At 40.6% G+C, this 26383-nt stretch overlaps 2 protein-coding genes across 3 annotated transcripts in view; both read left to right on the top strand.

The window, feature by feature from the left end:
* The window catches only part of FNBP4 (formin binding protein 4), a 33761-nt gene extending 28699 nt beyond the window's left edge, over positions 1–5062 (top strand). For both annotated transcript variants that reach the window (XM_069471395.1, XM_069471396.1), the window contains exons 16-17: positions 2428–2585; positions 3622–5062. In XM_069471395.1, coding sequence (XP_069327496.1) covers positions 2428–2585; positions 3622–3712 — 249 coding nt within the window. In that variant the 3' untranslated portion in view covers positions 3713–5062. The remainder of the gene's footprint in view (positions 1–2427; positions 2586–3621) is intronic.
* A 1106-nt stretch (positions 5063–6168) lies between these two features.
* Positions 6169–26383, top strand: part of AGBL2 (AGBL carboxypeptidase 2) — a 40375-nt gene continuing 20160 nt past the window's right edge. Inside the window, exons 1-7 of the mRNA XM_069469891.1 lie at positions 6169–6255; positions 6512–6575; positions 10213–10347; positions 10692–10745; positions 11909–12094; positions 14703–14810; positions 24032–24185. Coding sequence (XP_069325992.1) covers positions 6220–6255; positions 6512–6575; positions 10213–10347; positions 10692–10745; positions 11909–12094; positions 14703–14810; positions 24032–24185 — 737 coding nt within the window. The 5' untranslated portion in view covers positions 6169–6219. The remainder of the gene's footprint in view (positions 6256–6511; positions 6576–10212; positions 10348–10691; positions 10746–11908; positions 12095–14702; positions 14811–24031; positions 24186–26383) is intronic.

The raw sequence follows: 26383 nt of genomic DNA, 5'->3' as shown, positions 1-26383 counted from the left end.
TGTCAGGCAGGGTGGCAGGTAACATAAAAAGACTGAAAATGTTAAGCTTATTGTCTCAGAATTTTGGGGACCTTATTCAAGAAATTTGGCCGGGCGCGGTGGCTCACGCCTGTAATCCTAGCACTCTGGGAGGCCGAGGTGGGCAGATCGTTTGAGCTCAGGAGTTCGAGACCAGCCTGAGCAAGAGCGAGACCCCACCTCTACTAAAAATAGAAAGAAATTATATGGACAGCTAAAAATATATATAGAAAAAATTAGCCGGGCATGGTGGCGCATGCCTGTAGTCCCAGCTACTCGGGAGGCTGAGACAGGAGGATCGCTTGAGCTCAGGAGTTTGAGGTTGCTGTGAGCTAGGCTGACGCCACGGCACTCACTCTAGCCTGGGCAACAGAGTGAGACTCTGTCTCAAAAAAAAAAAAGAAATTTGTTGCCCCAAGTGTAAGCAAGAAAATAACCTCCAGCCCCCATACATGAGTATAGCACTCAGTCACACTTATTCCTACTTGTTAAGCTTACAGCATAACCTGGTCAGGTCTTCAAACACATGGTTCTGTTTCTCTACAGAAACAGGTTTAAAAATTTGTCTTAGTTGGGGCCGGGCGCGGTGGCTCACGCCTGTAATCCCAGCACTCTGGGAGGCCGAGGCGGGTGGATCGCTCGAGGTCAGGAGTTCGAGACCAGCCTGAGCAAGAACGAGACCCCGTCTCTACAAAAAATAGAAAGAAATTATATGGACAACTAAAAATCTATATAGAAAAAATTAGCCGGGCATAGTGGCGCATGCCTGTAGTCCCAGCTACTCGGGAGGCTGAGGCAGTAGGATCGCTTAAGCCGAGGAGTCTGAGGTTGCTGTGAGCTAAGCTGACGCCACGGCACTCACTCTAGCCTGGGCAACAAAGTGAGACTCTGTCTCAACAAAAAAAAAAAAAAAATTTGTCTTAGCAATGTCTAATATATTTGTCAGGTATTCTCCCTAGCGGGTTAGGATTTAGCAGTGAATCAGACAGACAAAAATCTGGCTGGGTGCAGTGTCTCATGTCTGTAATCCTAGCACTCTGGGAGGCCAAGGCAGGAGGATTGCTTAAGCTCAGGAATTCAAGACCAGCCTGAGCAGGGGTGAGACCCCGTCTCTACTAAAAATAGAAAAATTAGCCTGGCACAGTGGTGGGCGCCTGTAGTCCCAGCTACTTGGGAGGTCGCGACAGGAGGATTGCTGGAGCTGAGGAGTTTAAGGCTGCGGTGAGCTATGATGATGCCATTATACTCTATCCAGGATGACAACAGAGCAAGACTCTGTCTCAAAAAAATAATAAAAAAAATAAAAACTTTTTATTTAAAAAAAAAAAAAAAACAGACAAAAATCTGCTTTTGTAGAGCTTTTCTTCTGGCCAGGGTGGGTGTGGGAATACATATAAGGAAAAGATATAGGCCGGGCGCAGTGGCTCACGCCTGTAATCCTAGCACTCTGGGAGGCCAAGGAGGGAGGATTGCTGAAGCTCAGGAGTTCGAGACCAGCCTGAACAAGAGCAAGACCCCGTCTCTACTAAAAATAGAAAGAAATTATATGGACAACTAAAAATATATAGAAAAAATTAGCCGGGCATGGTGGCACATGCCTGTAGTCCCAGCTACTCGGGAGGCTGAGGCAGGAGGATCGCTTAAGCCCAGGAGTTTGAGGTTGCTGTGAGCTAGGCTGATGCTACGGCACTCGCTCTAACCCAGGCAACAAAGCAAGACTCTGTCTCAAAAGAAAAAAGAAAAGATATATATGTTAAGTGTTTTTCTACTATTAAAGTAGATGTTTGTTACAGGTAATTTAGAACATGAAAGTAAGACCTAAGAAGAAAAATAAAATTTATTGTATCTTCTCTCAGGACAAACCTAATCATTGATATATTTATAATTTTATAGGTGTTTTTAACTAGCCCTTTTGGTTTATAGTTGGTAGAAATTTCTGGCAAGAATTTATAGTATTTATTTTCTGTATATGTTGTTATTTTAATTGAGTTTTAAAGTCCACTTATTCCTTACAACTAGGAAAAGATCTTAAACTCCAGTGTATAAGACTCATTTCTTAAGCCGGGTGCAGTGGCTCACACCTGTAGTCCTACCAGTGTGGGAGGCTGAGGTGGGAGGATTGCTTGAGCTTAGGAGTTGGAGACCAGCCTGAGCAAGAACAAGACCCCGTCTCTACCAAAAATAGAAAAAACTAGCCAGACATGGTGGCGCATGCCTGTAGTCCCAGCTCTTTGGGAGGCTGAGGCAGAAGGATTGCTTGAGCCCAGGAGTTTGAGGTTGTAATGAGCTATGATGGCACCATGGCACTGGGGCAACAGAGCAAGACTCTGTCTCCAAAAAAAAAAAAAAAAAGACTCATGTATTTAGTTTATATATTGTATTCCTTCTTACCTTTAACCTTTGTTACAGGCAAAGAAGAGTAAAACCAAAATGCCATCTTTGGTAAAGAAGTGGCAGAGTATCCAGCGTGAGTTAGATGAAGAGGACAATTCTAGTTCCAGTGAAGAGGACCGAGAATCAACTGCACAGAAGCGAATTGAAGAGTGGAAACAGCAGCAGCTCGTTAGGTAAAAGAAAAGGGATCATAGAGGGGGATAGATTGTGGTTGTGGTTGTTGTATTAGAACAGTTATAGTCTTAAGATCACAACCCTTAATTTTTGCCAATCTTTATAAACTTACCTAAAACAGTTTTTAATTCATAGAAATGTTTCTTTCTCTATAAAAATCATGGTCTAGCCTTTTTTAAAAATCAGAAATATCAATGTTGTATACTCTCTCCTGATGATGATTGTCTTAAGCAAAGGACTGTCAACTCTATCAGGAAAAATAGTCATCAACATTTACCATCTAGAGTCAGTATTTTACAAATAATTTATAAAAATAAGAATAAAGAAATAGGGAGGAAGCTTCATTAGAAATTTTCAAAAAAATTTAAACAAAGTAAATCCACATTTCTATTCCATATTGTCCTAGTTTTGAAGGCATTTATACTGAAATGGGCAACGTTCTGTGAATGCAACTAACATTTCATCAGTTGTCAGTGCATAAACCTGGAACATAACCATCTCATAAATACTGATGCCAGATTTCAAATTCACTTCTGATAGCTTCTAGCTTAATTTACATTTATAAAAGTGTCCAATGCACCCATTCTGGTAATTGCAAAATATAATTTGAGTTTTAATCCTTACAAATAAAATTCTCAAAAGAGGAGTTCAACATTAGTTCCAAGGGTCACTGATGGTATATTTAAGGTTAAATATACCTGCCTTGAAGAATCGTAACTCCTATAGGCTAAGAAAAACTTTAATAAGAAGATGTTTTATTCTTTTGATGTGGCTTTAATGGTTATTGGAGATATATTTATAGAAAATAAATATGCACTTACATATGTACATAAACTGAGAGTGGATGTGTGTGTTTGGTTGGCCTATCAGAATTTAAAAATTTGAGGAATGTACTTACATTTAGCTGACAAAAGATTTTCGCAAACATAGATGTGATAGATCAGGTTTTCAGTTTTAGAGGTTTTTAATTGCTAGGAAATGAACAGTTTTGCTCTTTTTCTTTCCAGTGAAGTAATCTGTATGTTGTTTTCACAGTGGTATGGCAGAGAGAAATGCTAATTTTGAAGCCCTTCCTGAGGATTGGCGAGCAAGACTGAAGAGAAGGAAAATGGCTCCAAACACATAGTTTTTTAAATTTAGAGAAATTTTTACATTTGTTTTTTGTGTTCATTTCAGAGTCTTAGCCAGTTTTACTGTTGTCAAATAAACTGTAAATGTTATGGGGGAGAGCATATAAATTTCCTAGGCAAGAACATATGCATACAAAGTTTTCACACTTGTGAAATGTAATTTTTCTGTTTTGCTGAAAGGTGAGGTGATTGGAATTGCTTTGACCTGGCTGCCTTTATTCTCACACTGGCAAAATTAGCATGTTAGGCATATCAACCTCATCAACCTTGAAGAATATGTGGCACATTGAGTCTGACACTTCTGTAGACGGCTCATTGATAAAAAGTGAAGAATTTTCCTGCCTAATAGAGGTTTATTTAGTTCTAGTGTGGGACGCACTGTCATTAACTTCTCCAAAACAAGTGCAATTCATATGGCAGCTCTGTATTCCACCTTGGTTGACTGAGATAGTCAGGATCTCTCTGACCTCTTCCTCTAGTCTGCTACCCCTGTGCAGAGGTATGTCAAGTGGTTTATCTTGTGCTGATAGATGGCCACGTTCCTTAAGTAGTTCTTTCTCACAGATTCTAGAACTGGTAGCTCAGTCATTTCACACACTAGGTGGCTCATTTGAATTTTAATACAAGCAGCAACAGCAACTTGTATTACATCCTTGATTTTGAGAATTTTTCCCTCGTGTATGTGACAGTAAATGCAACAAAAGCCACCCTGTATCAGTGTGTTTCCATTGTCTTACCTTGGTCTGAAATCACCTCCCTTTGTGTGAATGTATTCTCCATAAAATTCCAGTATTTAAAAGGCAGTTCACTGTTCTGTACTTTCTGTTGTACCACAATCAGGTAAAAGTCACTTTAAACTGAAGAAAAGGCAAATTGTGTTTTAAAGCTGTTTGTATTTCTCCAGTTTCTGACCTTGTAAATTTGTATATATGCACTAATAAAGCTTTTTTTATACTTCTGATTGGTTATCCTTTTGCTCTTCAAAGCCTGTTACCCTTGATTATGTAACCAGGACTTAATTTTTAAGTCAATTCTTAATTGTTTTTTCTAATTGAATACAGTGAAAGGCACGTGCAAACCAATCAGGGAACACCTTTCAGGAAAAGAGCAGCAAGATCTTGGGCAGGGGTTGAGGGGATTGGTGGGGGCAGGGTAGAAAACAGGCCTCCAGTACCAGATGGTGCTGTGTGATTTAAGTTTTTGGTTGTACTCTGTAATATTAACTATTATTTGACCTATTTAAGTCCTGGAACTGATGTAATGTGGTTAAAAAATAAAGGTGCTTTATAGCTTTTCTCTTTCCCACTTTGATTCTAATAGTTTCGGTTATCTTCATATAAAGTTAACCAAAGACAATAATTTGAATTTTATTCCAGTATATTTGTATGCATCTAATTAAACTTTTTTAAGCTAATAAGTTGAAATGCGTGGTATTTATTTGCTAACTTTTTGTTTCTTGTAGTTTTTCAACTACGGTAATTTTTCTTTTCTGGCCTTGGCATGGAGAAAATAAATACGAGGTGAAAGGAGAGCCAGCTCCTTTAGAGCAAAGCATAAGTTACCTAAAGCTAAAGAACAGCAAACAAGCTTGGAAATACGTTGAAGACTACTGGCATTGTACTCATCAGTCCGATTTCAATCCCCAGATTGGGGCTCTAATGTATGAAGGAGGAAGAATAAGTCTAAATCAAGTCGCCCACCTAGCTTAACCTTCCCAGGGGTCCTCGCTTCCTCCTTGTGGGCAGAGCCCAGCTCCCCGGAAACCCGTGGCCGCCCCGCCCTCCCGCTTCCTGCTCGCGGTTGCTAGGCTACCGAGCCCTTACAGAAAGCGGTGACTGGAGAACTCTGCTGCGTGTCGTCTGGTGCACAGCCCGGCCTCTGGAGCTTGCATGCCTGGCTTCCCGTGTAGCCCATACTCCTCTGCTGCCGCGGGCGCTGCGCCCACCACTGCTGCCCGGGACAGGCTGGGGCTTGGAGGTGGTCGCACCTTTCGTCTGCCCTCTTAGGAAATCTCTGCTTCCCCTACTCTTTCCGACCCATGGGACTAAACAGCTCTGGACCCCTGAATTCCCTTTTCAGGGCCCACTCTCCCGACCCCTGACTTTTTTTTTTCCGTCTACCCCCAACCTCTTTCACTTTCCTGTAGCGTCCTGGTGGCGGGCATCTCCCTTCTCATGGGGCCAGCAAGGGGCCTGGCGCCTCGGGAAGAAGCGGGAAGACAGCCCTCCCTGACTCTTAAGGTGCGCCTCCCAGCCTCATGGTGGGAACCACCAGGCGGGTCTTTCTTTGTCTGAGAAGAGGCTGGGATGGCAGGGTTTCCTCAAGTGAAGCGAAAGCTGGAGGTGGGGTAGGGGGAGCAGAGCTATCGAGAGTTTTTTCACTTGTCCTGTTCCGGCTCTGTAGTGTCTCCTGTGTAATCAGCCGCTTATTTGGAAATTGGGCAGGAGTTGCAGCTGCACGCCGGTGTCACTGACTGGTCTTCAGCATAGCATGCAGAAGTAACATGTTCCCAGCACTGGAAAGAGAGCTAAAGCAGGAGGTCGGTACACACCCTTGTCCAGGAACTCCACAGAAATCCAATACCAGTAGATCAGAAGGGATATTCTGGTGGCACCTTTTTTCCAGCTGGAGGTCTTGATCCCCAAGATAGAATAATGTGCAAGAATGTCTTTCACTTGGTTTGTTTACAGAAGCTCTCAAGTATACTGCCCAGTGCAACAATGCTTGTGTACTTTTTAAGCGTTTATTATCATTTCAAAGGACTGTTCTGATTGAGTTGGCCTTTCCTTTCACAGGTTCTTCCTGATCCCTATGAAGATTTTATGTACCATCACCTCCAGTATTATGGCTATTTTAAAGGTAATAATGCATTCTTATCTAACCACCTTTCCTGGGGTCTGGAAGTGAATTTTTCATTAACTGGGATAATTGTGCTTGAATAGACTAATAAATAATTTTTCTAATATCACTTGATGAAAAGCACTTCCTTTCCCTATTCATCTGCTATGTTACCTCTCAAGTGACTGAGTTACTTTATACATAGATCTGTTTCTGGGCTCTATGTATTGGTCTGTCTGTCTGTCCTTTCACCAATATCACCTACTTGTAATTACTACATGCTACATGGCATTAAAATAGTCTTTTTTTTTTTTTTTTTTTTTTCCGGAGACAGAGTCTCGCTCTTTTGCCCTGGCTAGAGTGCCGTGGCGTCAGCCTAGCTCACAGCAACCTCAAACTCCTGGGCTCAAGCAATCCTGCCTCAGCCTCCTGAGTCACTGGGACTACAGGCATGCGCCACCATGCCCGGCTAATTTTTTCTATATATTTTTAGTTGTTCAGATAATTTCTTTGTAGTTTTTAGTAGAGACAGGGGTCTTGCTCTTGCTCAGGCTGGTCTCGAACTCCTGACCTCGAGCGATCATCCTGCCTCGGCCTCCCAGAGTGCTAGGATTACAGGCGTGAGCCACCGCGCCCGGCCTCTTCTTGAGTCTTTGCCTTTCAATATAAATTTTAAAACTGGCTTATGATGTTTAAAAAATTATTGGAATTAGGCCGGGCGTGGTGGCTCACGCCTGTAATCCTAGCACTCTGGGAGGCCGAGGCGGGTGGATCGCTCGAGGTCAGGAGTTCGAGACCAGCCTGAGCAAGAGTGAGACCCCGTCTCTACTAAAAATAGAAAGAAATTATATGGACAACTAAAATATATATATACAAAAAATTAGCCGGGCATGGTGGCGCATGCCTGTAGTCCCAGCTACTCGGGAGGCTGAGGCAGTAGGATCGCTTAAGCCCAGGAGTTTGAGGTTGCTGTGAGCGAGACTGACGCCACGGCACTCACTCTAGCCCGGGCAACAGAGTGAGACTCTGTCTCAAAAAAAAAAAAAAAATTATTGGAATTGCATTGAATCTATAGATCATATTTCACAAGAAATGGCAATTTTCCAATATGGGGTTCCCCAGTCTATGAATATAGTACATATCTCTATTTACTTAGGTCTTCGTTAGTGTTTCCCAATAAAAATTTACAGTTTTTTCATAGTAGTGCTTTCATATTGTATGCTATTATAAAGGTTAGTCTTTTTAAATTTTAATTTTATAGCTTTGTGGCCAGTATATAGAAATAAAATTGAATTATTTTTCTTTTATTTTAGAGACAAGGTCTCATTATGTCACCCAGGCTGGAGTGCAGTGGTGCAATCATAGCTCACTGCCCCCTCCAATTCCTGGGCTCAACTGATCCTCCTGCCTCAGCCTCCCTAAGTGCTGTGGAACCACTGCGCCCGGCCAAGTTTTTAATATTGATTTTATTTATATTAATAGCAACCTTTTAAAACTTTTGGTAGTCCCCCCTCATCTGCAGGGGATATGTTCCACGATTCCCAGTGGATGCCTGAAACCACAGATAGTATTAAATTCAATTACTATCAATCGGAACAAACTTTAGTTCATATCTTACACCCACAAATTTAGTTCCTTTTCTACCTTAAGTACTTACCACACACTTTTGCAGTTTGAGGTGTAACAGCAAAACTAGCGCAAGTTTCTTTTTCCTTCACAATTCCACAGACATAAGATTTGTTCTTACCGTAGAATTTAGCAACCTCAGCATACAATTTTTTTTTCTTAAGTCGAGAACTTTCACCTTTTCACTTGAAGGAAGCACTTTACGGTGTCTCTTTGGCGTGTCTAAATTGCCAGCATCACTACTCCTCCATTTGGGGGCCACTGTTTGGTAAAATAAGTGTTACTTGAACACAAGGGATACAGATCGTTGACCTGATAACAGAGATAGCTACTAAGTGACTTACAGGCAGGTAGCATATGTATTATGGATACGCTGGACAAAAGGATGATTCACAGGCAAAGCAAGCAGGACAGCACATGTTTTTATCACTCAGAATGGCGTGCAGTGCAAATTAAAACTTATGAATTGCTTATTTCTGGAATTTTCCATTTAATACTTTCAGACTGCAGTTCACCCAGGTTAACTAAAACTGTGGAAAGTGAAACCATGGGTTAGGGGGAACCACTGTATTTCATTTTCTAAGTGATTACTAATTTGTTGGAACCTGAATTGCTGGTTTGCCACATTCAGCAGATGCCCTCAGGACAAAGTGGCTTTGGGCATCAGTGCTTCACTGCCATTCTGATACTTGCCTTCACCTGGGTTTGGCCCTCTTGGCGGCCATAGGAGCAGAGGGAAAGCTTCCCGTCCACCCTCTCTGAAGGTTTGCTGACTGAGAATAGCCAGATTAATAGGAGAAAAAGGCATATAAATATATATGTATGTGGACAAGGGGATTCCCACAAATAGGAGACTCAAAGAAGTGCCAAATGGTTTAAGATTAAATACCTTCCTCATAGGGGAGAGGGAAAGGGAGTGGTATAGGCACTTTTGAAGGGTGGTAAATGATTTTCAGGGAAATGAATCAGCCCAAAGAAAAATAAACGGCCTGGGACAGACTTCTGGGCTCTGGGAGAGGTGTCAGGAAGGGAACAAAGATCTGTGAACAAAGATTGTCTTATTATGCAGATAGTCTCCCAGGTAATCTCTGAAGAATAGATGAAAAGTCTATCTAGGTGTGGTGGGGACTTTTAGTCTCCTCTCTAGTGGTTAACCTTTCCTGGTTATTTGATGAGATTCCTAGGGTGGAGGTCTTAAGACAATTGCTTTTCTTTTGGAAAGAAGTTTCCTTAGATAAAGAAATTCTAGGCCAGGTGTGGTGGCTCATGCCTATAATCCTAGCACTTGGGAGGCCGAGGCAGGAGGATTGTTTGGGCTCAGGAGTTCGAGACCAGACTGAGCAAGAGTGAGACCCCCCCCCCCCCCGTCTCTACAAAAAAAATAGAAAGAAATTATCTGGACAACTAAAAATACATAGAAAAAATTAGCCGGGCTTGGTGGCACATGCCTGTAGTCCCAGCTACTCGGGAGGCTGAGGCAGTAGGATTGCTTGAGCCCAGGAGTTTGAGGTTGCTGTGAGCTAGGCTGACCCCATGGCACTCTAGCCCAGGCAACAGAGGTGAGACTCTGTCTCAAAAAAAAAAAAAAAAAAAGATAAGGAAATTCTAGAGAGAGTCCTCTCTCTCTGCTCTTGGGGTTGGGGGGAAACAGGAGAGGCCAGAAAGTCCTTGTTTATAAGGCAGCTTCTAAGGCCTTCCTATTTTAGTTCAAAGTACCAAACTTTTGGGGTATCATATTCTGAGCCCCAACACAGCTCTTGCTACCAAGTCTATCTCCGAAGCCCTTTCTTGTTCCACTGCACCACGCTGCTTCTCAAGTCTGCCTCCTCTCTTGTTTCCTCAGCTGTAAATGGGGATAATTATGCTTAACTAAGAGAAGTTGAAATGTGAAAGCTCTTTGAAAAATGGCACATATTCATTGCAAAGGCAGGTGGTGGTGGGTGGTGATTTGGGTAGTAGTGGTTTTGGTATTGACCTCTAAGATGTGATGAGCCAGCCATCCAGCAACTTTAATTATACCACCTGTTCTTAGCTCAGAGAGGCAGTTTACCAAACTGTGCTACGCATCAACATGTTTGGAAGCATAACCCTCGATACCTGTTGAATGACTCTTTTGGGGAAAGAGATGATTTGATATCAGATACCCTGCAAAAGGAGAAGCTTCTATGTGAGTAATAAATCAGTATGTGTGTCCCTCTCCAGAACCTCACTGCCTAATAACTCCTACGGGATGATTGTGAAAACACATAAATGTCTTTCCTATTCATTAAGTAAAAATACTGGTATCTCTTTGTCACTTTGATTTATATTTCTTTAGTTATGAGTACTTTTCAAATGTTTATTGCCTAACTCCACCTTTCCCCCCATTAAACTGTGGGGAAAAGATGTAGATAAGTAAAAATACAGGGCCCCAAAGTGGGCATGGGAGGTGAGAAGGGATGGGACAGTGGATGGAAAAAAGAAAGACAAAAATCTCTAGGACAAATGGTGCCTCCTTCTTCCTCTTTTCAGGGTCTACCTGTTTATCTTCAGCTGTGCACAAACAGATAGAAGCTGTAAGCAGAGGTATTTCATGTCCTTCCAGACCAGAAAATTCAGGCTCCCGTATGGGAATATGTCTTCACCACCTGCTATCCCCACCAAAACTGAGAATTACCAGACAAGCCTAGGATTCACGTCTGATGGGCACTGAGCGGCCTTCGGCCTTTAGTTCCTCATTTTGTTTCCATTTTTTTCCTTCCTCTCATGTACTTTCTTTTTCTGTCTCCCCAAAAGCCTTTCTTTTCCTCTCTTTTTTCTCATTCTCTCTTCCCGCAGAGCTGTTCTTCCTCTCTTCTGCCTCTTCTCACTCCTTTTCTGCCCCTCCCCTTTCTATCCTCTTTGTTTTATAAGACTCTCTGTCCTTTGAATGGTTATATTATGGACTTGAAATTTAATTTGTAGATTATTTCACTATAGTTAATAAAGTTTTATGTAATTTTTTTCTAAAATGCTAATGGATGAATTGAAAGTTCCCTCTCTTGTCACTCTTTAAACAAAAATAATATAGCATATTAAGTAACATTTTATTCATTGTAACCCACTGTTGAAATGTCTTAAACTCATTAATTTTTTTTTAGGCCGGGCGCGGTGGCTCACGCCTGTAATCCTAGCACTCTGGGAGGCCGAGGCAAGAGGATTGCTTGAGCTCAGCAGTTCGAGACCAGCCTGAGCAAGAGCGAGACCCCGTCTCTACTAAAAATAGAAAGAAATTAGCAAAACAACTAAAAACAAAAAAATGAGCTGGGCATGGTGGCACATGCCTGTAGTCCCAGCTACTCGGGAGGCTGAGGCAGGAGGATCGCTTGAGCCCAGGAGTTTGAGGTTGCTGTGAGCTAGGCTGATGCCATGGCACTCTGGCCCAGGCAAGAGAGTGAGACTCTGCCTCAAAAATAAATAAATAAATAAAATTAAATTAAAAAATAAAAATAATTTTTTTAAAAGCTTCTTCTAATTTACTGTAAATCTTTACATTTACATGTTAAATAGAATGTGCAGAATTTTAACATTTTATAATTTTGAATCTGTCATTCTGGACTAATTCTTCTTGAAGGAGAAACATGTCATAGGATTGTATATCTGTGCTAATATTTTAATATAGTGCTTGAAGTTATTTCATTGTTATAGATAAGTTAAAGTTCCCAAAGAGGAAAAGGAAGATGTTCATTTATTCCCTTTCCCTTTGGCAGATTCACTTATTCTGAACTCGCCACTTCTGAGGAGCAAACAGCTTCTTTATGATGAGTTGGACGAAGTAAACCCACGTCTTCGAGAACCTCAAGAGCTCTTTGCCTTTTTCTCTACCAGGGGGCCACTGCAGGCTCCAAGATGGCCAATAGAATGTGAGGTCATCAAGGAAAACATTCATCATATTGGTAATATGACTTGTGTGTGGTGGTCTTGCTATTCTGCCAGGCCTTAGAATCTTATGTGCTGTGTGCTGAAGTATAAGGCAGGACAGAGTCAACATCTATTAATTCACCCTGAAAAGATTAAACTCTGGGAAACTGATATACACTCACTGAAGTCAAAAGTTACCCTAATATATAAACTAGAATGCTTCTGAGTTTTTCAGAATGGAAGGATGCCTTCCTAGAGGCCAAAATATATAAGTACTTAAATCTATTTTCTAGATTATTCCTATCTCAGTATTAAGGTTGAGTTGTAATTTTACCAACCTTAGTATAATTGATGAAGACCGTATATACTAGAACATAGTTTTTATTGTTTTTAATTATATTTTGAGTTTATTGGAGTTTTTTTATGGGAATGGTAGAGACTTTTTTTTGTTTGTTTTTTGAGACAGTCTCACTCTGTTGCCTGGGCTAGAGTGAATGCCATGGCATCAGCTTAGCTCACAGCAACCTCAAACTCCTGGGCTTAAGTGATCCTCCTGCCTCAGCCTCCCAAGTAGCTGGGACTACAGGCATGCGCCACCACACCCGGCTAATATTTTTCTGTATGTATTTTTAGCTGTTCATATAATTTCTTTCTATTTTTAGTAGAGACGAGGTCTCGCTCTTGCTCAGGCTGGTCTCGAACTCTTGAGCTGAAACAATCCACCCACCTTGGCCTCCCAGAGTGCTAGGATTATAGGCGTGAGCCACTGCGCCCGGCCAGTAGAGACTTTTTATGACATTGCTGATCATATCTGTGAGTTCTTGGTGCAAGTACAATCTTTTATTTTATTTTATTTTATTTTATTTTTTTGAGACAGAGTCTCACTCTGTTGCCCAGGCTAGAATGCCATGGCGTCAGCCTAGCTCACAGCAACCTCAAATTCCTGGGCTTAAGCAATCCTGCCTCAGCCTCCCAAGAAGCTGGGACTACAGGCATGTGCCACCACGCCTGGCTAATTTTTTTCTATGTATTTTTAGTTGTCCAGCTAATTTCTATTTTTTTTTTTTTTTTTTTTTTTTTTAGTAGAGACAGGGTCTCCCTCTTGCTCAAGCTGGGCAAATACAATCTTTTGCATCTATTTTATGAAGGATTTACAGAAGTGGGTTGCATTGAAATGTGGGGACTTTTCTAGTTACTGGAACACTTATGTCTACCAAACATGATATCTTTGCTTTAGACTACTGGATAAACAATTGAATGTTTCTCATTTTCTCACTCCCCTCTAAAAGAGGTGAGGCTGAAAATGTAGAGAGGGGCTTATTCAGTGTTCTCTCCTGGGGTCAGCCCTGCTCTTAGGGTGTTTGGAAATAAGGGAGCAGGCACAATTGGAAATAAGGGAGTTGGCACAATTACTGGGAGTCCTAAGATCATCTGGCCCTACCCTGTATAGTTTTTAGATAAAAGTACAAGTTGATCTGGCCAGACAATAGGATTTTGCTGTTCTCTATATGTAATAGTAGAACTGAGCAGGTATTAGACCAAGACAGAATTCCGGCCGGGCGCAGTGGCTCACGCCTGTAATCCTAGCACTCTGGGAGGCCGAGGTGGGCGGATCGTTTGAGCTCAGGAGTTCGAGACCAGCCTGAGCAAGAGCGAGACCCCATCTCTACTAAAAATAGAAAGAAATTATATGGACAGCTAAAAATATATACAGAAAAAATTAGCCGGGCATGGTGGTGCATGCCTGTAGTCCCAGCTACTCGGGAGGCTGAGACAGGAGGATCGCTTGAGCCCAGGAGTTTGAGGTTGCTGTGAGCTAGGCTGACGCCACAGCACTCACTCTAGCCTGGGCAACAGAGTGAGACTCTGTCTCAAAAAAAAAAAAAAAAAAAAAAAAAGACAGAATTCCTGTGAGGATTAGGGATTCAGTTCCAAGACAAAAAAATAAAAGTGGGAAATTGGAATTTAATAACCAAGTTATTCTGGTGGTAATCCACTAAACCACAAGATCTTTCAAAAAAGCAACTTTTGAAAAAATTTCAAGGCAACTTATTAACAAGCACCTTATAGTTTAAACTAAATTGTCAAAGCCTCATCACTTCCTATAACCTTGAAGAAAAGAAATTAGCATCATCTTTTACTGAGTTGTGTCTTTATATGCCCTTGGCTTTTATCAGTGGCTACTGTACTTAAAATGATATTGAGAAGTTGCTCAAGTCCTATGAAAGAAATCTTTTTTAATTCAGTGCTAATGAAAAAGCCTTGTTTCCTCTGAAACAATTGATAGACTTGTTCCTCTATGGCAATAAAGTATGCAGCTGACAGTATTTTCCTGACTTTAAGGAAGGTCAGGGCCAAATTTTGAAGAGTTGTTATAGCAGCTATATTGACCTTCCTAGCTTATTTAAGTCTTCTACTTATACTTTATTGTTTATTCGTATATGCTTTTTGTTAAAAGTCTCTTCGTAGTATTTATGGAAAGAAGCAAGACATAATTTACAAACAAGCTGGAAACTTGGGGTGAGAATTCGTTCTAATTCAGCCAAACTAGCCATTTTAATAATTGTTATTATTATTTTATATCAGTTCTGATAGTGTCTTTTATATTATTTATTTTGTTCTTTTTAAAATGTCTCCTTTCAGAATGGGTTCCACCTCAACCAGAATATTTCTATCAACCTACAGGAGATGAAAAGGTACCAGAAATTGTAGGAGAAGAAAAAGGCACAGTTGTCTATCAGTTAGATTCAGGTACTGTCATTATATTGAACAGTGAGTGGCTAATCATGACACAGTTATAATAAATGTATTTTCTATAATAAAAGTGATTTGAAAAATCCATAGTTTAGTGATAAACTGTCTTCCAGACCAACCTGAGTGGGAGCCCTGAGAGTAGTCATAACTAGTCAGTTTTTTTTTTTTTTTTTTTTTTGAGACAGAGTCTCACTTTGTTGCCCAGGCTAGAGTGAGTGCCATGGCGTCAGCCTAGCTCACAGCAACCTCAAACTCCTAGCTCAAGGGATCCTCCTGTCTCAGCCTCCCGAGTAGTTGGGACTACAGGCATGCACCACCATGCCCGGCTAATTTTTTCTATATATATTTTTAGCTGTCCATATAATTTCTTTCTATTTTTAGTAGAGATGGGGTCTCGCTCTTGCTCAGGCTGGTCTCGAACTCCTGAGCTCAAACGATCCGCCCACCTCGGCCTCCCAGAGTGCTAGGATTACAGGCGTGAGCCACCGCGCCCGGCCTAGTCAGTTTTTAAATGTTAATAATTTTGGAAAATGACAGTACATCTTTCTTTTTATTTATTTATTTATTTATTTTTATTTATTATTTTTTTTTGAGACAGAGTCTTGCTTTGTTGCCCGGGCTAGAGTGAGTGCCATGGCATCAGCCTAGCTCACAGCAACCTCAAACTCCTGGGCTTAAGCGATCCTACTGCCTCAGCCTCCCGAGTAACTGGGACTACAGGCATGTGCCACCATGCCCGGCTAATTTTTTCTATATAGATTTTAGTTGTCCATATAATTTCTTTCTATTTTTAGTAGAGACGGGGTCTCGCTCTTGCTCAGGCTGGTCTTGAACTCCTGACCTCGAGCGATCCACCCGCCTCGGCCTCCCAGAGTGCTAGGATTACAGGCGTGAGCCACCGCGCCCGGCCTCATCTTTCTTAATAGTTCTAAGTCCATTTTATAGCTTACCCCTTTTTATTCCCCTTCCTGAAAATCAGATGTTGTATCATCTTGGGGAGCTTACTCTTCTTTTTGCCACCTCCTGTATATACTTTAGTTAGTACTTTATTGTATGTGCATATGACTGTCATTTAGTATGTGGTTTCCTGCATTGAGTTGTGGGCTTCTACAGGTAGAAGCTATGTCTTTTATAAAAAATATGCAGAACACTATGCCCAACAACAACAAAATACACATTCTTTTGAAAAGGCACCTGTTACATTCCCCAGGATAGACTATATACTAGGCCATAAAGCAAGTCTCGATACATTTAAAAGGATTAAAATCATACAAAGGACATTCCCTGACCACAACAAAATTAAATTAGAAATCAACAACAGAATGAGATCTGAGAAATCTACAAATATTTGGAAATTGAACATCACATTTCTAAATAAGCTATGGGTTAAAGAAATCACAAGGAGCGTTCAGAAATATTTTGAACTGGGTGAAAATAAAACTACAACATATCAAAATTTATGGGATGCAAATAAAAAAATTCATGGGATACAGCTGAAGTGTTGCCTAGGAAATTTATGGCTTTAAATGCCTTTATTTGAAAGCAAGACAGATCTCAAATCAATTACCTCAGCTTCTACCTTAATAAATTAGAAAAATAAGAGCCACTTAAACCGAAAGAAAGCAGAAGGAAGGAAATAATAAAAATGTAATAAGAATGCAAATCAGTGAAATACAACACAGAAACATGATAGAAAATCAACCCAAAAGTTGGTTCTTTGGAAACATCAACAAAATTGACAAAATTTTAGCTAGACCAACCAAGAAAAAGGAGGGAAGACGCAGATTATCAAAATCAGGAATGAAAAAGGGAACATAGCCACCAAACCTGTAGAAATCAAAAGAATTACAAGGTAATGCTGTTAGCCGACTTTATGCCAAAAAATTAGACAATTTAGATGAATAGGACAAATTGCTAGAAAGACACAAGTTACCATAACTGACTCAGGAAGAAATAAAAAATCTGAATAAACTATAACAAAGAAATTGAAGTAGTAATTAAAAATCTTCCCAGGGAGAAAACACAAGCCCAGATCACTTGACAGGGTTTGTTTGAATTCTATCAAACTTTTAAAGATGGCCGGGGACACGGTGGCTCATGCCTGTAATCCTAGCACTCTGAGAGGCCAAGTCTGGAGGATCACTTGAGCTCAGGAGTTTGAGACCAGCCTGAGCAAGAGTGAGACCCCATCTCTACTAAAAATAGAAAAAATTAGCCAGGTGTAGTGGTCATGCGCCTGTAGTCCCAGCTACTCAGGAAGCTGAGGAAGGAGGATCGCTTGAGCCCAGGAGTTTGAGGTTGTTGTGAGCTAGGCTGACGCCACGGAACTCTAGCCCAGGTGACAGAGTGAGACTCTGTCTCCAAAAACAAAAATTTAAAGATGAAATAGTACCAAATTTTCACCAAATCTGAAAACAGAGGAGGAAGAGATGTTTCCCAACTCTTTATGAACCTGTATTGCCCTGATACCAAAGCCAAAGACATCACAAGAAAACTGCAAACCAATATTCCTTATGAATGTAAGTGCAAAAATACATAAGGAATATATATAAAAATGTATTCCTCATGAATATAAGCTGACAAAAGCTAGCAGAATCAATCTTTTCAGAACTCTGGAATCTAATTATAAACAGCAACTTAGGGGGCGGCGCTTAATGAAGAAACAAGCTGCAAGAAAAAGAGAGAAAGTTGGAGCTGGTTGTGGTGAAGCACCCCTGTAGTTTCTGGATCCCTTGCAGCCAGGAGTTCAAGTTCAGCCTGGGCAACAGACCCCATCTCAAAAAAAAGACCTCATCTCAAAAACAAATCAAAAAGATCTGGCCAGGTGTGGTGGCTGATGCCTGCAATCCTAGCACTCTGGGAGGCCGAGGTGGGAGGCCAAGGTGGGAGGATTGTTTGAGCTCAGGAGTTCGAGACAAGCCTAAGCAAGAGTGAAAACTTGTCTCTGCTAAAAATAGAAGAATTAGCTGGGTGTGGTGATGGGCTTGTGCCTGTAGTCCCAGCTACTTGGGAGGCTGAGGCAGGAGGATCACTTGAGCCCAGGAGTTTGAGGTTGCTGTGAGCCAGGCTGACACCACAACGCTCTATCTCCGGGGACAGAGCAAGACTCTGTTTCAAAAAAACAAAATCACAAAAGAGAAAGTGTAGCATTTTTGCTTGCCCACCTTCCATCCCCCATTCCCCAGCTCAGCAGAAGCCATGAGGACAGCGGCCACATTCCTAGTGTGGCATGCTGGTGTTGAGGAAGGGGGTTTGGGGGAGAAATACCGTGGTTCTGATTTTCTTGTCCTGCAACTCCCTGAGGAGTCAGAGTAAAGGCTGACTTTTGTTTCTATCCTCTCAGGATAGAGCAGTTTTTCCCCATGGCATCTGTCAAAAGCACATAAAGACATACATTGCCCATAGCCGCCTGGGGGAAGGGATGGCAAATGGAGCAAACAGCAGACAGACCCAAAAGTCAGGGAAGGAAGAAGTGGAGGAGAAATATTTTTGAGGAAATGAGGACTTGGAAGGGCTACCACAAATACTGGAGAATGCAGAATACATGGGAAGGACTGGACCCATGTTTAGAAAAGACCTAAGAGGACACAGGCGTGCACCTCTGGTTGTTCTTTGGGCTTTGTGCAAGCAAGAGGTGAAGGCTAACGTTGAGTTGTTAGCAGCCTGCCTTAGTATTGAGAAACGTCCCACCTGAGAGCCAATCTGCAAAGACTAGGAAAGTTTTGTGGGTTCCCCCACCAGGGTATTTAAGGAAATCTCTGTCAGGTCACTGGCTGACCACTGATACAATGAACAGAGACTTGGTGACCACACATGACAAGGAATAACATCATACTCAATGGTGAAAGACTGAAGCTTTACCTCTAGGAACAAGAACAAGATAAGGATGCTTACTTTCACCATTGCCATTCAAGATTGTGCTGGAAGCTTTAGCCAGAACAATTAGGCAAGAAAAAGAAATAAAAGTCATCCAGGCCGGGCGCGGTGGCTCACGCCTGTAATCCTAGCACTCTGGGAGGCCGAGGTGGGCGGATCGTTTGAGCTCAGGAGTTCGAGACCAGCCTGAGCAAGAGCGAGACCCCATCTCTACTAAAAATAGAAAGAAATTATATGGACAGCTAAAAATATATATAGAAAAAATTAGCCGGGCATGGTGGTGCATGCCTGTAGTCCCAACTACTCGGGAGGCTGAGACAGGAGGATCCCTTGAGCTCAGGAGTTTGAGGTTGCTGTGAGCTGACGCCACGGCACTCACTCTAGCCTGGGCAACAAAGTGAGACTCTGTCTCAAAAAAAAAAAAAAAAAAAAAAGTCATCCAAATTGGAAAAGAAGAAGTAAAATTGTCTCTGTTCACTGATGACATGATCTGATATATAGAAAATCCCAAAGAATACACACATATACAAATACTACTAGAGCTAATGAACAAATTCAGCAAAGTTGTAGGGTACAGATCAACACACACACATCAGTTCTGTATTTATACACTACCAGTAAACAGTCTGAAAAGTAAGTTAAAACAATTTATAATGGTATTCAAAAGATAAAATACCCGGGAATAAATTTAACCGAGTAGATGAAAGACTTGTACACTACAAACTATAATATACTGCTGAAAGAAATTAAAGACCTAAATAAATGGAAAGGCATTCCATGTTGATGGATTGGAAGATTTAATTTTGTTAAGATGGCAATACTACCCAAACATCTACAGATTAGATGCAATGCCTATCAAAATTCCAATAGACTTCAAAGAAAAATTTCCTATGGCCTTTTATGCAGAATTGGAAAAGCTGATCCGCAAACTTATATGGAATTATAAGGGGCCCTGAATAGCCAATATTGAAAAAGAAGTTCAAAGTTGGAAGACTCGCATTTCCAAGTTTCAAAACACTGCAAAAATATAGCAATCAAAACAGTATAGCACTGGCCCAGTAATAGGCATATAGATAGATGGAATAGAATTGAGAGTCCAGAAATAAACTTACACATTTTTGGTCAGTTAATTTTCAGCAAAGGTGCCAAGACCATTCAATGGAGAAAGAATGGTCTCTTCAAAAAATGGCGCAGGGACAAGTGGATATCCACATGCAACAGAATCAAGTAGAATCCCTACTTTACACCATATTTAAAAAATTAACCCAAAATGGATCAATGGCCTAAATATAAATGCTAAAACATTGAGACTTTTAAAATGGGATAAATCTTCATGACCTTGGATTTGGCAGTAGATTCTAGATACAACATGAAAAGCATGATTCGTAAAAGAAAAATTGATATAATTGGACTTCATTTAAATTTAAAACTTTTGTTCTTCAAAAGACACTATTTAAAAAAAGGACAAACCACAGACTGGGAGAATAGATGCAAATCATATATCTGATACATTGTATCCAAGATCAATGATAAGACAATCCAACTAAAAAATGGACAAGCGATTTGAATAGATATAAGATCAGTGATAAGAAGACAACCCAACTAAATAATGGACAAAAGATTTGAATAGATATTTTGCCAAAGAAAATATACAAGTGGCTTTTAAGCACATGGAAAGATTCTCAACATCATTAGTCATTAAAAAAATGAAAATTAAAACCATGCAACACTTTTTCATACCCACTAGAATAGCTATAATAAATGATAGACAACAACAAGTGCTGGGGAGGTTGTGGAGCAGGTGGTAACAACCATTTCAGATAGAACAAAGGGGACATAATGCTAAAGAGCAATGAGCCAAAGAATGTAACAGGAACCTTCCCAAGGGAGGGGAAGTAAATTTTGAATAAAGGCAGAGTGACAAGTTGGTAATAGGAATGGATGTGGGGGAGGTAGGGGAGCTGCCCACAATGGCATCCTTTGTCATCACTAAAAATCATCTGATACCCTGCACCTATACTCAGGGACCAGGGCTAATTAGAGCTCTTAAACAAGAGTTCTCGACAATTGGGAAATACTGTATGGAAGAAATAGAATGCAAGACAAAATTCTCACAATTTCAAAATCAATCTTTGCTAAATAGTAATGATCAGAAAGAAAATCTATTTATTGGAAGAGGAATATGTACCAAGTTTAGTTAGAAGGAATAGAATATGTTAAGTCAGTGAAATCAGGGGAGGCTCTTGGAGAAACAACGAGAAGTAGGAGGGAGTGACTCCATAGTTTTTACCTTCCTGCAACTAGACAAATGAAGTGAGCCAATTATAGTTTAGGGCCCCTCCTGAGATGTAAATTGCACAAGCTCTACTCCTAGTTGCCTTGATTTTGAGCTCTCCTCATGTTAATGTTAATATGGTGAAAAAAGCAAGCTGGGAATGGTGACACATGCCTGTAGTCCCAGCTACTCGAGAAGCTGAGGAGGGGAGGTTCACTTGAGCCCAGGATACGAAGCTGTAGCACACTGGGATTGCACCCATGAATAGCCACTGCCTGCACTCCAGCCTGAGCAACAGTTTTTAAAGACTGTGAGGCCAGGCGCAGTGGCTCATGCCTGTAATCCTAGCACTCTGGGAGGCCAACGCGGGAAGATCGTTTGAGCTCAGGAGTTTGAGACCAGCCTGAGCAAGAGCGAGACCCGTCTCTACTAAAAAAAAAAAAAATACAAAGAAATTAGCTGGACAACTAAAAAAATATATATTTAAAAAAATTAGCCAGACATTGTGGCGCATGCCTGTAGTCCCAGCTACTCGGGAGGCTGAGGCAGGAGGATCACTTGAGCCCAGGAGTTTGAGGTTGCTGTGAGCTGGGCTGATGCCATGGCACTCTAGCCCAGGCAACAGAGTAAGACTCTGTCTCAAAAAAAATAAAAAAATAAAAATAAAGACTGCAAGACCCAGTCTTTAAAAATAATAATAATCATAACATGGTGGGAAAAGCTATATGCCATGAAATAAATAAGGTAAAGCAATTCCCTGTCTAGCTCCACCTTATAGATGCAGTCATCAGTGAATAGACTTGGTTTATCTACTGATATGGCAGCTCTTGTGAGTTGTCCTAATTATCCTGTTAACACACAATTGTGACAGCTGCCTTGATCTTATCACTTGAATTCATCAAGAAGAGTTGAGCCCACCCTAGTAGAAGAATGAAGAAACAAAAAACTGAGAAGATGAGGCTCCAAGGAGAATTCTGGTGTTTGTCAGTTTAAGGGGCTCCAGAACAACTACATGAAAATATTGGGAAAAAAGGAAAGAGGCTTTGTTTTTTGAGAAATGTTACTGTGGGCTATAATTTGAATCAACTTGCATGTTTCTTGAAAGACTTAAGAAAATATTGAAATGCCTGTATTAGTGACATTTGGTTGCTAATCTGTATTTTGTAGTTCTGTGAAGAGACTGAATCACATAGGGCTCCAGCTTTTAATTGGATCACATGTGCCTTTGCTTCTATTTCTGCTCCTGCTTCCTCTGTGCTTATTTTCTTTTTCTTTCTTTCTTTTTTTTTTTTTTTTTTTTTTTTGAGACAGTCTCACTCTGTTGCCTGGGCTAGAGTGCTGTGGCGGCAGCCTAGCTCACAGCAACCTCAAGCTCCTGACCTCAAGCGATCCTCCTGCCTCAGCCTCCCGAGTAGCTGGGACTACAGGCATACGCCACCATGCCCGGCTAATTTTTCTATATAGATTTTTAGCTGTCAATATAATTTCTTTCTATTTTTAGTAGAGACGGGGTCTCGCTCTTGCTCAGGCTGGTCTCGAACTCCTGAGCTCAAACAATCCACCTGCCTCGGCCTCCCAGAGTGCTAGGATTACAGGCGTGAGCCACCACGCCCGGCCATGTGCTTATTTTCTTTTACTCACTTCTTTGCATATTTGCTTTCTCCTTTGCTCTAGTTTATTATCCCAGTGTTTATTATCTAAGTCTCCACAGTGACAAGGTTGCATATGGAAAGCAAAAGTCATCAAAATATGAACATGTTTACTAATGAACTGGCTAATTATAAAATCAGGCCCTGTACAAACATTACTATTTGTTCATGATGGGATCTATACTGCCCCATGGTCAACATCTTTGATATCAATCTCTCTTAATTATTAGTGGATATTGTTAACATTCAACAATATAATGCAAATTGAGTAAAGGTTAATTGCAAAGTCAAATTGTGATCTTTACAAGAAATGTAGGAATTTATGAAATTGCTGAATGTTAAAGAACTGTTTGAATCATTTACAAAGCCATTGAAAAATGAGGTGAGGATCTAAAAACTTTTCATCAGTTAACAAAGAGGAAATCAACAAAATATACTCCAGTTTCTCTTCGGATCATATAAATCTTTTGCCTTTTAAAATATGACAAAATAGTTCCTTCAGAGTAGAGGAGGGAAAAAAAAAGAAAAATTAAAAAATAAAATATGATAAAATAGGTCCTCTTGGGCACACTAAGAATATTGTGGGGCTGGGTATGGTGGTTCACACCTGTAATCCTAGCACTTAGGGAGGCCAAGGCAGGAGGATCACTTGAAGGTAGGAGTTTGAGACCAGCCTCTACAAAACATTGAAAAATTAGCTAGGCATGGTGGCACGTGCCCATAGTCCCAGCTACTCAGGAGGCTGAGGCAGGAGGATGGCTTAAGCCCAGTTGGAGACGGAGGTTGCAGTGAGCTGTGAAGACACCACTGTACTCTAGCTCTGGGAACAGAGTGAGATCCTGTCTCAAATAAATAAATATATATATATATGGTGGGACAGAGAGAAGTCCTTGGAAAAACTATGAAGCCCTAAAATGGTTTTGCAAAAGTAACTGCAAAAATTGAAGCTATCATATGGCATTCCCACTGAATTTGTCTGAAAAATTGCAACCCAATCAAAAAAAATCAACAATTGATTCTTTATCATTCCAAGGATTAGAAAGAGGTTGCGATTATAACCTAAATTCTATAAAATAAGATAAAATAGATTTCATAATTTTTTGTTTTAGCTTCATCTTACAGGTAAAATGCCAATCATAACCTTTTATTTTCACTAATAAATATGATATTTTGGTTCCCATGCCAATTCTTTTTTGTTTTATTTAAATATACCAAAAAATATTGAAGGATATACCAAAAAATTATATGCATTATACTAGAAAAAAATTAAAAGTCTCAGCAAAGATAATTGAAAATTTGAATATTCACTGTTGTTAGCCTAGAACAGTGCTGACCACATAGAGGGGCTCAGTAAACAATTGCTGAATGAATGGATTTTTTAGTGGAACCTGGCCAAAATATGTCTATTTTATCTGCAGTGCCCACAGAAGGTTCCTATTTCACCAGTTCCAGAGTGGGAGGCAAACGAGGAAGTATCAAGGAACTTGCTGTCACATTGCAAGGACCAGAAGATAATACTCTGTTGTTTGAATCAAGGTTTGAGAGTGGGAATTTGCAAAAAGCTGTCAGAGTGTAAGTAACACGAAATTTCCCAAAGCAGGGCTGGGCGTGGTGGCTCATACCTGTAATCCTAGCACTCTGGGAGGCCAAGGTGGAAGGATCGTTTGAGCTCAGGAGTTTGAGACCAGCCTGAACAAGAGCGAGACCCCATCTCTACTAAAAATAGAAAGAAATTAGCTAGACAACTAAAAATAGAAAAAATTGGCCACGCGTGGTGGCACACACCTGTAGTCCCAGCTACTCGGGAGGCTCAGGCAGGAGGATTGCTGGAGCCCAGGAGTTTGAGGTTGTTGTGAACTAGGCTGATACCACGACACTCTAGACTGGGCAACAGAGTGAGACTCTCAGAAAAAAATAAAAAAGAAATTTCCCAAAGGGATGATAATTGGAGTGACTGAGAGGTGTCTTCAGGAACAATATTGGAATCAGCAGTGTTTGTAAAAAAGAGAGAGGTGATGGGAAATGGTTATGAGGATGAAGAAGCATGGAATAATTGTTACTCGTGTTTTTTCCCCAGAATAAAACATCATCTAAATTGTTTCTTCAGCTTATAAAAGAAATTAGAGCTCACTTAAAACGCATTTTATTAATAGTAAAAGTACATAAGTCCTATAGTCACATCTCCCAGGTGCAACAACTACTAAAGTTTGGTATATATCCCTTAATTTTTTTCTGTGTGTATATATATATGTAATATACACAAATTATATATTTTTAAAAATAAAAATTGAATAATGATATACACATGTTTTGCAAATTTTTTTTTTCACTTAATAAATTTTAGGTGTTTATCTATGGCAGAACCATGCATATACCTCCTCATTATTTATTTATTTATTTTTGAGACAGAGTCTTGCTCTGTTGCCCGGGCTGGAGTGCCATGGTGTCAGCCTTGCTCACAACCTCAAACTCCTGGGCTCAATTGCTATGAGTTTGGCTGATGCCAGGGCACTCACTCTAGCCTGGGCAACAAAGGGAGACTCTATCTCAAAAAAAAAAAAAAAAAAAAAACTGGGCTCAAGCAATCCTCCTGCCTCAACCTCCCGAGTAGCTGGTTCTACCACATCCGGCTAATTTTTTCTATTTTTAGTAGAGACGGGGGTCTCACTCTTCCTCATGCTGGTCTCGAACTCCTGAGCTCAAGCAATCCTCCTGCCTCTGCCTCTCAGAGTGCTAGGATTACAGGCGTGAGCCACCTTGCCTGGCCAACCTCCTCATTTTCAATAATGCGTTGTACAATAATTCTGTTGTAAGAGTCTTCCACACCTTATTCACCCTGTTCCTAACTGATGGGAAATTATGATGTTTACAATTTTATATTTGATGACTTAACAAAATTAACACCCTTATGCATTATATTTTTAAGTATTTGTGGTTTTAGGGGATGAATTCTAGAAATAAAACTGTTGAGTCAAAGGGTTTGGACATTTTAAGTATTGCTAGTTGTTGCCAAATTGCCCTTCAACATGATTTTAGTTCCCATCAACAGTGTATAGAGTGCCTGACCAAGCGCAGTGGCTCACACCTATAATTCTATCACTTTGGGGGGCTGAGGTAAAGGAGTTCGGGGTTTCAGTGAGCTGTGATGAGGTCATTGTACTCTAATCTGGGCAACAGGCAAGACCTGTCTCTAAAAAAATTAAAAAAGATGTCATTTTCTCCAAAATCTGATCAGCATTCCAGCACTGGCATACAAGCACTCATTTTTTTTTTTTTTTAAGACAGGGTCTCACTCTTTCACCCAAGCTAGAGTACAGTGGCATCATCATAGCTCACTGTAACCTCAAACTCCTGGGCTCAAGTGATCCTCCTGCCTCAGCCTCCCAGGTAGTTGGGACTATAGGCGTATGCCACCATGCCCAGCTAATTTTTCTACTTTTTGTAGAGACAGAGTCTCACTCTTGCTCAGGTTAGTCTTGAACTCCTGGCCTCAAGTGATCTTCCTGCCTTTGCCTGAGCCACCATGCCTGGCCAAAAATGACATCTTATTTCTTATTTTATTTGCATTTCTTTAATTGTGTATGTGGGAGAATACATTTTTTCTTTTCTTTTCTTTTTTTTTACTTTTTTTGCTATTTGTATTTCCTCTTCTGTGGGTTAGTCCTGATTCTTTTAAACAAGGTGAATGCATTTAGAGATGCCTCTTCATCTTCGAACAATTGATAAGCAGAGATAAAAATAACACTAAGGCTTAAGGGTCTCCTCCACAG

This window comes from Eulemur rufifrons, chromosome 6, assembly GCF_041146395.1.
Source record: "Eulemur rufifrons isolate Redbay chromosome 6, OSU_ERuf_1, whole genome shotgun sequence".
Lineage (NCBI taxonomy): Eukaryota > Metazoa > Chordata > Mammalia > Primates > Lemuridae > Eulemur > Eulemur rufifrons.
This window is presented reverse-complemented; position numbering and strand designations above follow the sequence as displayed.